The sequence below is a fragment of the Tamandua tetradactyla genome, chromosome 23 (genome assembly GCF_023851605.1).
Source record: "Tamandua tetradactyla isolate mTamTet1 chromosome 23, mTamTet1.pri, whole genome shotgun sequence".
Taxonomy (NCBI): domain Eukaryota; kingdom Metazoa; phylum Chordata; class Mammalia; order Pilosa; family Myrmecophagidae; genus Tamandua; species Tamandua tetradactyla.
This window is the reverse complement of record NC_135349.1, coordinates 31,850,846-31,864,110: the sequence shown is the minus strand read 5'-3', so window position 1 is coordinate 31,864,110 and position 13,265 is coordinate 31,850,846. Positions and strand designations below refer to the sequence as shown.

The 13,265-nt window shown below is 38.0% G+C and overlaps 1 protein-coding gene across 1 annotated transcript in view; it reads left to right on the top strand.

Annotated features, from left to right (window-relative positions):
* Nucleotides 1-13,265, top strand: part of LOC143667349 (transport and Golgi organization protein 1 homolog) — a 38,441-nt gene that overhangs the window by 17,637 nt on the left and 7,539 nt on the right. The window contains exons 11-18 of the mRNA XM_077141494.1: nt 39-126; nt 303-441; nt 6,083-6,184; nt 6,781-6,841; nt 6,950-6,985; nt 7,067-7,134; nt 7,263-7,354; nt 8,542-8,615. Of these exons, the coding sequence (XP_076997609.1) occupies nt 39-126; nt 303-441; nt 6,083-6,184; nt 6,781-6,841; nt 6,950-6,985; nt 7,067-7,134; nt 7,263-7,354; nt 8,542-8,615 (660 nt within the window). The remainder of the gene's footprint in view (nt 1-38; nt 127-302; nt 442-6,082; nt 6,185-6,780; nt 6,842-6,949; nt 6,986-7,066; nt 7,135-7,262; nt 7,355-8,541; nt 8,616-13,265) is intronic.

Here is a 13,265-nt window from a genome sequence, read left to right as displayed (position 1 = left end):
TATTTTGAAGGTATTTCTCTTTTTTTTGGAATTCTTAGGCAAAAACAGCAATATTATCACTGGAGGATGACCTAAAACTATTGCAATTCAAGCTGAAATCTTCAAAGTCCATTAAATACCAGGAGGGTATGTTTGTTTGGAAAGATTCCCAAATTAGCAGAAATGATTTCAAACAGGAAAGGTATAGAATGACTTCACGCTTTCAGAATTCTCATCCTTCTCCTCTCCCTACCTCAAACAAATTCAGGACATTTTTAAGTCTGTATGCACATTCATACAGGAAAAATCTTTTATGTTTATAGAGTATCAAAAGCAATTGGAAAATGATTGCAAGTCCGTGAGGTCTGCAAAAGCTGCAATGGAAAATGAAATCTTAGCTCTCAGCATGAAATTAGAGCTTTCTGATGAATTCTATCAAAAGAGAATGAAATCTGCAGAAAAGTAAGATTTCTTCTGGTCATGTTTTAGTAACTATTGAATGAATGAATGTGCTGAACAATGTCAATAATTGTAGGTTTTTTAAATATAATTACCCCAGTATTTTTGCTGTTTTCAGTCTGTGCAAAATGAGGTTTAACCTCCCTGTCTTCATTTGCGTAGTATACACTTTTCTTTTCATTCCGACAGGTTATCAGTGATTCTTACCTGTAATTTATTTAAGGTGGCACAGAGAGTATTGGAACCACTTCTTCCGTGTTTCTTGATCCATATTTTCAGTTGTGGAAATAAATGTAAAACATCCAAAGGAGAGCAGCCTATCTGTAAATGTCTTTCTATAGCAGGGGAATCGACCACCATCTCTCATTTTGGGCAGCAAGTCAAAGGCAGGCAGAAGAATGGGAAAGATTCATAATGAAAAAAGTGAAGATCTCACATATGTCCTGATTGGAGACTGTTGGCATGGGGAAGCAGAGGATGGGCTAATCAGAAGTGGGGAATACTGTGTAATTGGTTAGGGACTAGCATATTTGGCCTTCCCTGATTGGTCCAAAATTGCAAGCATGGGCAAAAAGTAAGGAAGCTGTTTGTTATTGGTGAAGTCTAGACTATTTTGTGCAATTGTTATAAGGACTGTACTTTAGTTTCCTGGACTGAAGGTGTAGATACCGGCCAGCTACCTGCATGGATACCTACAGGTGGTGGATCAAATTTTCCTGGTTTGTTACTGCTGAGGGTGAATTACTATTTACTGGTCCTTATCAATTTGTATTTTCATTATCTCACTTTGTTCTACCACTTCATTAATACTTGCTTTCTCTGTGGTCAAGTTACCTAATTTGAGATTTTTCTTCCATTTGTTGAATTACTTCTTACAATTGTTGAATGTTTTAAAAAATTTTACTAGAAAATAATTTTTAAAGACTTTAAGGATTCTTTAGCAATCAAAGGTGCCATCAGTTTTGTGCTAAAAACAAATATTCATACAAATCCCTATAGAATGCAGTTTGGTGAGAAAGGTGGAAGTTTTGAACATAAAAAGACTTTTTTGGTGAGTGTACTTTTACAAGTTATGAATCCTAGGAAGTATACATCTCAAATTTGTAGTTAGATAACTTTCAAAACATACAAATTTGTAGTAAATAAAGATCTAGGTGGTTGTTTTTCCCTTGTTTCTAGGAGAGAACCTTTACCATGGTAGGTCCCAGACCCCACCTATGCTAGTGAGAGAACTGGGTGTAGCCAGAAACAGGTATTCTTAGATTATGCATGATATGGTTAGGTCACACCAAAAAGAAGAATTTTTTCTTTTTGAGCGAAAACCTCCTGATATCTGGGTAGAGGAAGGAGCTGAAGATGGAGGTCATCCACCATGGGCATGGATTCTTTCAATCTTGTGGAGGTGATGAAACCCCAACTAAACTCTGGAAGTATGGGGAGCTTCCACTATAAAGAAGATGCGTCGTTGTGCCAGGAAGGTGATATGTTCTGATGCCACATGGAGAGGTCAGGAAATTTCCATTTGAGACACCGTCATGTCCCTGCCAATGCATCTCTTCTTTTGGTTCTTTCTTATGTGTATCCTTTTCATGGTTATAAAACTATAATCATAAGGATAGCACTTTCAGAGAAAACTGTTTAATGTTCCACCAAATTATGGGATCTGTAGTTGTGGAACCCATGCATTTTTATTCAGTTTCTCAGAAGCAGCCTGCACCCCTGAACTTGTGTCTGGTGTTGAGTGAGGGCAGTTTTATAGAGGATTGCCTTTAATCTGTGAATCTTGCATAACTCTTCGTAGAGTCAGAATTGAGTTCAATTGAGTTGTTGTTGAAAGTCTTATGTTATTTTAGTGTATATAGATTATGTAGTGCTTTTGAGACCTTCTTCTGCAAAAATACCAGATTCTCTGCAAATAGGCTTTCTGTGGCTCTTGACACTTGAGTCTAAGCATACACTTTTTCTTGGTCTATATGGCCGTCTCTGAGAAGACCTCTCTTGCTGAGCAAATACAGTATAGCCTTTCTCATTGTCCAAGGTACTACCACCTGATCACATTAAACAGTGAAGCCAGACCACTTATTTATTCTGTCACTAGGTTCTCATATTTAATTGCTTTTAAGAAATGATTCTCTGCAATCAACAGATACTTGGTTATCTATATAACAACTATTTTTGGGGTTTTTTTTTGTTGTTTTTAATTATTTTCATTAGAAGATTTGTAGATTTTTAGGTAAACCATGCATAAAATACAGTTACCATATACCTCCCAATTACTAAAACCTTGCGTTATTGCAGCACAAGTGGTTCAGTTCATGAAAGAACATTTTAATAGTTGTGCTATTAATTATAGTCTATCATTTGGAAAAGGGTCCATGGATTGTGTTTCACTGTCCTGTATTTTATTTCAAATGCTTATTCAATTAACATGTATAAAACCTAAAATTCTCCCTTTTACCCATATCCACATACATAATTCAGGATTGTAAATTATGTTCACAATATTGTGATGCAGTCATCACCATTTACTACCAAATCCTTACAATCAACTCAAATAATGACAAATATATTTAGTTATCAAATGATTCATGTCCTCCTTTATTCAGGAAAGCCCCATTGTCTCATTGCTACCCTCTCTGTCTCTCAGAGCCACTGATTTGAGACCCCCGTATTATTTCATGTCCCAGCATCCTAAATACTTTCCTTATCTCCAATATTCTCATCCTTACCTACCACTTCCAGGCTGTGACCCATCCTCTGTGGAGCTGCTAGTGTGAACTTTAAAGATTGCACATCATCCATGCCTTTCCCAGCTCACACCCTATGGGGGATGCTCCACACCTCCAGGGTCACATCCAGACTTCTCAGCAGGTCACAGGGTGGTTCTCCTCCATGGGTCCTTACGATATTTCCCTGCTTATTCTCACCAGTTCCCTCTCAAGTATCAAAGCTGCAGCCCCTTGCAGAACAACCTTGATGCAGATGAAGCCCTTTTGACTTAGTGTTTACCATGATCTCCACAGCAAAAATGTTCTTTTACATTCTTCCTACACAGCAACCTCCTGGCACCCAGGACTCTGTGAGCTTCCAAGTAATTTCCAGAGGAGGTAATGCATGAATAGGTAGATAGACAAGGAGACTGCTGATAATTTTACATGTGAAGGGCAGGGTGCTGGGCTGCTGAGAAAGCAGAAAGCAGAGGGAGCAATTGCCAGGAGGTGAGCGCCTTCTTACCTGAAGGTAATTAAGGCCAATTAAGTTTGCAGCAGTCTCATCTCCTGTGGAGTATGCAGGAAACCACACAGGCAGTCTGGGCATGAGTCACCAAACACTTTGAAAGTTATGAGGAATGTCTAAGTATGCCAATAACACCTGAGACCCCAGGCATGCCCAGCACATCTGCTGCGGTGCTATGCTCAGGAATTTGGAGGACATGTGTAAATGGCTGATCTCTTGAGATGGTCACACACAGTCATGAGTTGCCATGGACATAGCTGCAGTCACCATCGTGCAACGAAAAATGATTTTAAAACAAGAGTGTGACTAACCACCCTTCTAGTAACCAGTTCATATTGCTGTTTAAGATCCTTACAAAATTGCTTCCAACCTTCTCACTGTTCTTTTGATTTGTGCAGCCCATGATCAGTTCCTTCCCATCAGACAAACATCCCCTCCACGGCTGCCTCTGAGGAGGAGGAAGGGGTGGGAGGCTCCCCAATCAGATATAAATGTGTGTTGAGTCACACCTGGGTTTAAACCCTGACCGGTCTTTGACTGTGTGTCCTCATTTTCCTGGTTTTTAAAAATGTGTTTAGTTGAGTGCCTTGATGTAGATACTCCAGAAGTGACGGCTGCTACTCCTAGTATCCCCAGAAACTTGTCTTCTTTCTCTCATTTGATAGTCACAGAAGGCCTGTGAGGAATGTAGGTCATGTGCTTGTCACTGAAAGTGCCTGGGGGCCTAAACTGACCTCACACAGATCTTCTGCGGATTGCCCAGTGGGTGGATCCACTACTTACCCATAGAAATCCATCTCCATGGACTCCTCATCCTTGAATACCCATTCAGATGGGCACATCTGAAGCTGCTACTTCTCCTGTGGCTTGTAGGGGCACTAGACTTCTTTCCATTTCTTTCATAGCACTTGCTTCATGTATAATCACATATTCATTGCTGGGTTTACTAGTTTGCAACTGGTTTCCTCCACTTTTCTCAAAACTCCATTGGGGATACCACATCTTTCATGTTCACTTGCAGCATATCAGTGGGAGTTTAGGAAATTCGGGTCCATTCATCAATGGCTAGCAGCAAAAGTGTCCCCTACTTCTAACAAGAATCAGATTTTTCTTTACCATTTGGAAAACAGAAGCATTGCTCTGTCCTCACAGAATCTTGTGTCAGGTAACTGTAAGCCTTAGTAAGGCAGGGATAGTGCTTGGCTGTGTGTTACCATAACATTACCAAACACACTATCTTTTTTATTGTCACTGCAGGGATAATTTGCTGAAGTATTCTCTGTATGGCCAGAAACAAATGCATAAGCCTTTCTTTCTCCCTGTTTTGATTTGTTTATTTGTCCTTTAATCCTAGAGCCCCCCGCACCCCTTTCTTTTTTGGCAGGGGCGGGCTCTGGAAATTGAACCCGGGTCTCCAGCATGGCAGGCAAGAACTCTGCCTGCTGAACCACCATGGCCTGCCCCTAAGCCCTTTTAATTATGCTCTTGAACTACAGAAAATCAATTTCATTTTGCGAAGATGTGAATGAGAACCATGAAAATAATAGTACTGAACAACCTAGCAAATCTCCTTTTTTTTGACCATTGTCCTTTGCTCACAGTGCTATTACTGAACTGAATCTTGTTAAAGTAGATTGATTCACTGAGCTTGACAGTTTCTATCTAAAATCGCTTTGCAGAGATAAAATCCAAAGTATGGGACTGTTCAGATCATTTCTTGATTCCATAGTTGTTTCCAGTCCTAAAATATGCCTTTTTTATTCAACCAACAACCTGTAAGTAGGTGTTCACAATTCCACATCTGAACTGTGGAACTGTCAGGTAGTTAATTGCACAGTTTTAATGATGCCAAGTCCTGGAATCATCTCACTTTGGCTGTCAGTGTCATGGCAACAACCTTTGAATGAAAAACTGGTTTCCTATGGGGAATTCAGGCAATTTGCCATCTCCTGTTTCAATCTAATCTGTTCAGATTTGATAATTTTTTCCATCCTAGTTTCCCACATTCAGTTAAAATCTCGACTACAAAAGAGTTTCCCCAAAGTCACTTAGAGTGTCTCACAGATGCTTATTTTATTTACCCATGAGTAAGATCTATGAGGAGAAGAACCAAATTGTAGAAAACTTGCAAGCATTCCAGAGTCTGAATTATAGAAAATCAAGTTTCATTCTGGAAAGATTCAAATGAGAACCATGAAAATAATCGCACTGAACAACCTAACAAATCCATTTCTCCCTCAGAGGAAGAATTGAAGACTTGAATCTTTCCTCTGCTTTGTTTGTGAATCTGTGTGTTTATATGTTGGGTTAGAAAGGGACATCTGAATAGCTTCAGACTGCTGTGAGGAAAGATATTAGAATTCCACATACTGACTGGATAATTGTGTGTGTCTCTTTCCCAACTTAGGAAACTGGAGCGTGAAAAGCAGAGACAGCAGGAAGTCCAGAGGCAGCTGTCAGATGCCGAGGGAAAATTCAATTTGGTTAGCGAGGAAGTACAGAATTACAAGTGAGCTCACCTGCTGAACACCAGCAGCTCATGTATCTGCTGTTGGAGACTTTGTTTTGACCTTTTGTACATTGTTGTTCAGAAACATAAGTAAATGATGAGAAGATGTGGGAAACTCCACAAGGAAAAAAGTTACTTTTATAAAAGAAGAAAGCTTTCCTGTGCCAGCCAGAAATGGGGGTGGTATAAATTGTCGGAATCCCTAAGGAAAGCAGTTTGGTATAGGATCAATCTTAAATAATAATGCCATTTGACAGACTCACTTGTCACAGCCCTGGAACATATGCAATAAATATAAAGAAGAGAAGAAAAACTCATTATATGAAAATGATTTATTCTACTCTTGATTAGGGCAAGATTGGGAATGGATAAGGAAATTATAATATAAAAACTCAGAAATTTCAGCCAATAAGTAATAAACTACAAAGCTATACCTTTGATCCTACTTTACCCTTGCAATCATGTGAAATATGTTTTTATTTATAGGGATATAGTACACAGGGGGGCCCTTTATAGCGAAGTAGGAACAGGGGAATGCCAGTTAGTATTGTAGTCAATATTGTGCTTTATATGATAAAAGCAATTGTACCTCACAGGCAAAGAATTGAAGAATTGAAACAAAGAATAGAGGAGGCAGAGAATTCATTCAAAGAACAGGTAACATTCCATCTCCTGACAGTTGCAGAATTCTTCAGCATCTAACTCACATATTTGTAATAGCTTTAGAATCCATAATCATACACTTTTATATATTGTGTTTTTCAGATTGATCTTTATGAGAAGGAGGAACATGAGAATTGGGTAAGAGTTTTGTTGTCGTAGTTCTTTCTTCTTCAAAGATCCTACCAGAAATAAATGTGTGTGTGCGCTTTTCTTCTATAGGTCAGAGCCTGTGATTTAGAGAGAGCAGTAGTTGAGGAGCGCAGGAATGCTGCCTACTTGAAACACAGGTATAGGAGTTTGACAGCCATTTTTTCCCAGTGCGTTTTTGAGTTTTTAAGGTCATGTTATTTGGTATCTAATAAGGGTAGCTTTATCTTCGTGTAATGTTTATTCACATCCATTCTTTCTGTTCAAGATTGGATACCATTCAAGTTAAGGCACAAGAAGGATGTGGCATTAAGGCACCAATGCCAGGAAGACTTGACCTACAGGCTGTTCCACACGGAGGTAGGGGTGCTGTGTGAATGACAAACGCTTTTTTTTTTCTGCTGCAAAATCCACACAGAATGCTTTATTTTCCAGTTGGTAACCCTTGTGCTGCAAGGAACAGTCTGAGGAATTTACTAAAGAGAGCACATTGTCTCACAGGGTGACATGGTGCTGTCGTCACAGGTCTCCCAGCTAGCATGTCTCCTGGACCCATTTTCTGTGAATGGTGGAACTCTCAGCTGTCCACTGAAAATCACACCCCTGCTGCACTGGCCTCTAAGTTAATCTTAGATGAAGGGTCGTGCATAGGATGGCACTGGGTTAAAGCCCACACATCCCCTATAGTAAAGGGCTTAAAGATTTGTTTCTTCTTTCCCTTATTAAAAGTATCACAGGTATAGGAATACCTTTTAGAATGTGGACTATATGTCCTGAGTTTTGAAAACAAATTCCTGTTTTTCTGAGGGGAATAGTGTTTTAATGTAAAATCTTCTTTTAATGTCAAGCATTTATCTAATAGTTTGTGGTTTCTCTTCTTCATCTGTCCCTGTGCTTTAAATTTTATTGTAAATTATAGTACTCTGTCTGCACATTAAATCTACATAATTTTGCCCATCCAACATTGACTATTGATTTGTAAATGTACAATTTCTCCATAACTTTCCCCATTTACTATTACTATTAATGTCCCTAAATTCATTTCTTTAAATAACATCTCTAAATTACCTGAACCAACATAGAAGTCAGGTTATGTAAAGATAGAAAAATTTTAAAATGTCCACCTATGTCTTAAAGAATAGTTCCTGCAGCGCTAATGTGTCAGAATTAATGCTATCTTCCTCTCCAAGGCTATTTTAATGTTTTATCATGGCTTAGATTGCAGCACTTTACCCTATGTGTATTGGTAGACTCCTCATTTTAGTGATCATTTCCAGCTAGTCTGATCGCAGAGCTATCCACAATTCCTTGATTTGGTACGAATATACCTGAGCTCTGTGGTGTCCTCCTCAGGGGCCAGGGGACTTGTCTCCCTCTCGTCCTGGAGAATCATCTGAGGTATATCAGAAACACTCAGCCTTTGGTGAGGGACCTAAAAGAGTTAACGAGCACAGGGTGATGGAGTAAAGGGGTGGACTGTTTGTTTTACTTCATTACAACATGTGCAGATCAGAGCAAACCTCAATCAGTTCTCTGTCCTTTATCAGATGCAGGACCTCATACCACTCTCATGGAAAACAGCAACACCAGAAGCTCATTTCCTGCTAACATGATGGAAGAGGTAAATGTGACCCTCCTCTTCATTTTTAATAAAATATTTCAGGAAACTCTGATCTTTTTTTTTTTTACATCACCCTCTTCTTACCTCATCTTTTCCTTGTTCATTGATATGTTACTCTCCTTTACTTTGTAAATAGAAAACTCTCCCTCCAGATCCTGAAGCTTCTCTATTCCTAGCCTGTCATCTTTGATGTCATTTCTAGAAGACTTAAGTCCTTGAAGCATGAGGACTCAAAGGCTTGTTCTTTCCTAACTTTGTAAAGAATAGAATGAGAAAGTTCACTCAACTACTTAAAATATCATGGCACAATAAGTCCCATATTTATCTCCCATATTTGGGAATGTTGCTGATTTTTGTTGTTCTTATTTTACTCCTTTCCTATATAGGGTTATGTAATGAACCTGTTTAGAGCATCTTCTCTAATTCTCATATCCAAAAATGTGAAATATTAACACCTCCAACTTTATGTTGTCTGCTTCATGAGCTTTTGAGTGCTCTTAGAGAAATCCATTGTGAATTACATAATTCATCATTCTGCTATCTCTGTTGGGATTGGTATTATTTCAGATTCGCACCCATCATGCTTTAGTTCAAAATCATCTGAATTATCAGAAATTACATATTGGGAACAGAAAACATTCACTGGAATTAAAACAGTGACTAGTGAAAGACAGTTATTACCTGTGTGGCCAGTAAAGGCCTTAAAATGTGTTTCTGGAAGTATGTTCTCTTATGGTCTGTGTAAATGTTATATGTGGTAAGTCCTCTTATCATAGAATATAATACTTTTTCCACCTTGAAATCAAAATGCATTTATTTAATTCTGTCATTCAGACTTCCCACCTGATTTTTCTATAGGCCAAAGTTAATCTGCAGCTCATAGTATACTTAAAATGCAGTATAATCCCTGAATGCAGATAAATATAGCTGTGCCTATCTAAATTCTATAAATAATATTGATTCTGCTTGAAAATGCTTCCCCACTTTATTCCAGTTCTCTAGTGCACAAGAGACAGAAACTCCAGATTAAAAGAATCTGTTGTCAGGGAGAGATGCTCAGGTCTCTTGTAGGCAGACCTAGTATCAATTCTGGCTATGTCTCTTGCAAGCTGTGACCCATGACAAAGTACTCCTCAGACTCTCTATGCATTTAAAGTTAGGATGATCACATTTAATTTTGAGAGTTCTGGGAATCAGAGATTAGACATGAAAGGCTTGTTAAAGGTGTCCGAAGAATAGCTATTATTAGACTTTTTCATTCTCTTTCACTACGTTTTTTTTTTCTATTTTCACTTTTTTTTTATTAGAGAAGCTGTAGATTTACAGAACAATCATGAATAAAATACATGGTTCCTACTTACCATCCTATTTTTAAAACCTTGCATTGGGGTGAAATATTTGTTGCAACTAATGATAGCATATTTTTATAACTGTACTTTTAACTTTTGTGTTTTCTTTAAATTAGGATTTACTGTATAGTGTAGTTCCATGGATTTTTTAGAAAATCAGTTGTTTTCATATGTACAATCTAACATTTCCCATTTTAATCACATTCAGGTCTATACTTCAATGCTGTTAATTATATTCACAATGTTGTGCTACCATCATTACCATCCATTACTGAAACATCTCCATCATTCTAAACAGGACTGTGTACATTTTAAGCTTTAACTTCACCGTCCTTATCCCTACCCTGTCTTTTGGTAACCTATATTGTAGAGTCTGACTCTGCATTTGTTTGCTCTAATTGTTTCAAATCGGTGAGATCATGCAATTTTTGTCATTTTGTGTTTGGCTTCTTTCATTCAATATGATGTCTTCAGTGTTCATCCATGGAGTCTTGTGTTTCGGGACTTCATGCCTTTTTAGGGCTAAGTAATATTAAATTGTATATAGGACCACATTTTATGTGTCCATTCATTGGTTGATGGACACTTGGGTTGCTGCTATCTCTTAGCAAATATGAATAATTCTCCTATGAACATTGGTGTGCAAATATCTGTTTGAGTCCCTGCTTTTAATTCTTTTGGGTATATGCCAAGAAGTATGGTTGCTGGGTTATATGGTATTTCTATATCTGCTTTCTGAGGATATGTGAAACTCTCTTCCACAATGGCTATCCCAGTTTAAATTACCACGAGCAATGAAGGAGTGCTCCTATTTCATTGCAAAATCTCCGACACTTATTTTCCAAATTTTTTTTTGTTGTTTCAAATTATCTTTTTTTAAAAAATTTTTTATTAATTAAAAGAAATTACAAGGAACAAGCATTCCCAACACATACACTCAACAATTCACAATATCATCACATAGTTGCATATTCATCATCATGATCATTCCGCAGAACATTAGCATCAATTCAGAAAAAGTGATAAAAAGACAACAGAAAAATATAACAAACAGAAAAAAAAAATTTGCAGGCCATACCCCTTACTGATCCCTTTCATTGATCACTAGCATTTCAAGCTAAATCTATTTTAACATTTGTTCCCCCCTATTATTTATTTTTATTCCATATGTTCCTCCTATCTGGAATGTATAATGATAGTGACTAAATGTACAGATTTTAAAAATGTTTTTGCATGAGGGAGAACAAAAGAATGTCATTACTGCAGTATGCTGAAAATAGATGGTACTTCATATTTTAAATTTTCAATTAATGTGTGAGACTAAAGCAAAAAATGTTTATTTGGTACAAATCTATACTTTGACTAGTGCATTTCCTAATATAACTTATGTAGATAGCTTGGTTGAACAACATAAGTACATGGAACCTTAAGTAGGACATGAGATTTTGTTGGTTTGTCCAGAGAGATGCCCCAACGAATCCCAGAATGATTTGATCAGTGAGTGGAAACACACTGGAACACAGCTCCGCATTTTCAGGCAGTTCCCTCCAGCCTCTCCATTACATCTTGGTTAACAAGATGATATCTACTTGATGCCTAAGAATAACCTCCAGGATAACCTCTCGACTCTGTTTGGAATCTCTCAGCCATTGACACTTTGTCTCATTTCCCTCTTCCCCCTTTTGGTCGAGAAGGTTTTCTCAATCCCTTGATGCTGAATCTCAGCTCATTCTAGGGTTTTTCTCAATCCCTTGATGCTGAATCTCAGCTCATTCTGGGATTTCTGTCCCACGCTGCCAGGAAGACCCACACCCCTGGTAGTCATGTCCCACATAGACAGAGGGAGGGTGGTGGGTCTGCTTGCTGTGTTGGCTGGAGAGAGAGGCCACATCTGAGCAACAAAAGAGGCTCTCTTGGGAGTGACTCTTAGGCCTAAATTTTAAGTAGACTTGACCTATCTTTTGTGGGGTTAAGTTTCATGTGAACAAACCCCAAGACTGGGGGCTCAGCCTATAGCTTTTGTTGTCCGCACTGCTTGTGAGAATATCAAGAATTCAACTTGGGGAAGTTGAATTTCTCCCCACTCTCACCATTCCCCGAAGGGGGCTTGCAAATACTTTTCCACTCACTGATCAAATCATTCTGGGATTCATCGGGGGATCACTCTGGACAAACCAACAAAATCTCATGTGCTACCTGAGATTCCAAGTACTTATGACATTCAATCAAACTATCTACATGAGTTATATTAGGAAATGCTCTAGTCAAAACCTAAATTTTGAAACAAATAAACATTTTTTTGCTTTAGTCTCACACATAATGTGACATTTTAAAGTATTATCATCTATTTTCAGCACCCTGTAATAATGACAATCCTTTGTTCTTCCTCATGCAAAAACATTTTTTAAATTTGTGCATTTAGTCACTATCATTATACACTCTAGGCATTCCTAGATTACACCATCTCAATCTTTATTGTCTATCTTTCTTTGTGATTTCATTTATGCCCCAGGCCTCCTCCCTCTATCATTCTCATGTGCAGCTTCATTCAGTGTTTTAACGTAATTGTATTACAGTTAGGTAATATTGTGCTGTCCATTTCTGAGTTTTTATATTCAGTCTTGTTGCACAATCTGTATCCCTTCAGCTTCAATTACCCAATATCTTCCCCTATTTCTATCTCCTGATGGTCTCTGTTACCAAGGAAATATTCCAAGTTTATTCACTAATGTCAGTTCATATCAGTGAGGCCATACAGTATTTGTCCTTTTGTTTCTGGCTAATCACACTCAGCATAATGTCCTTAAGGTCCATTCATGTTGTTACATACTTCATAACTTTATTCTGTCTTACAGCTGCATAATATTCCATCTTATGTAAATGTCACAGTTTGTTTAGCCAACTCTCTGTTGATGGACATTTTGGCTGTTTCCATCTCTTGGTAATTGTTAATAATGCTGCTATAAACATTGGTGTGTAAATGTCCATTTATGTCCTTGGCCTCGTGTCCTTTGAGTAGAGACAGCATATAGATGGGTCCTGTTTTTTAATCCATTCTGCCAGACTATGTCTTTTGATTGGAGAGTTTAATCCATTAACATTCAGTGTTATTACTGCATGGGTAGTACTTTCTTCTACTATTTTGCCTTCTGGATTTTATGTGTCATCTCTAATTCTCCTTCTTTTTACCTTTACTCATAGTCTTCCTTTCTACACTCTTCTCCACACCTCTCTCTTCTGTCTTCGTATCTGTCTCTAGTGTTCCCTTTAGTATTTCTTGCAGAGCTGGTCTCTTGGTCAC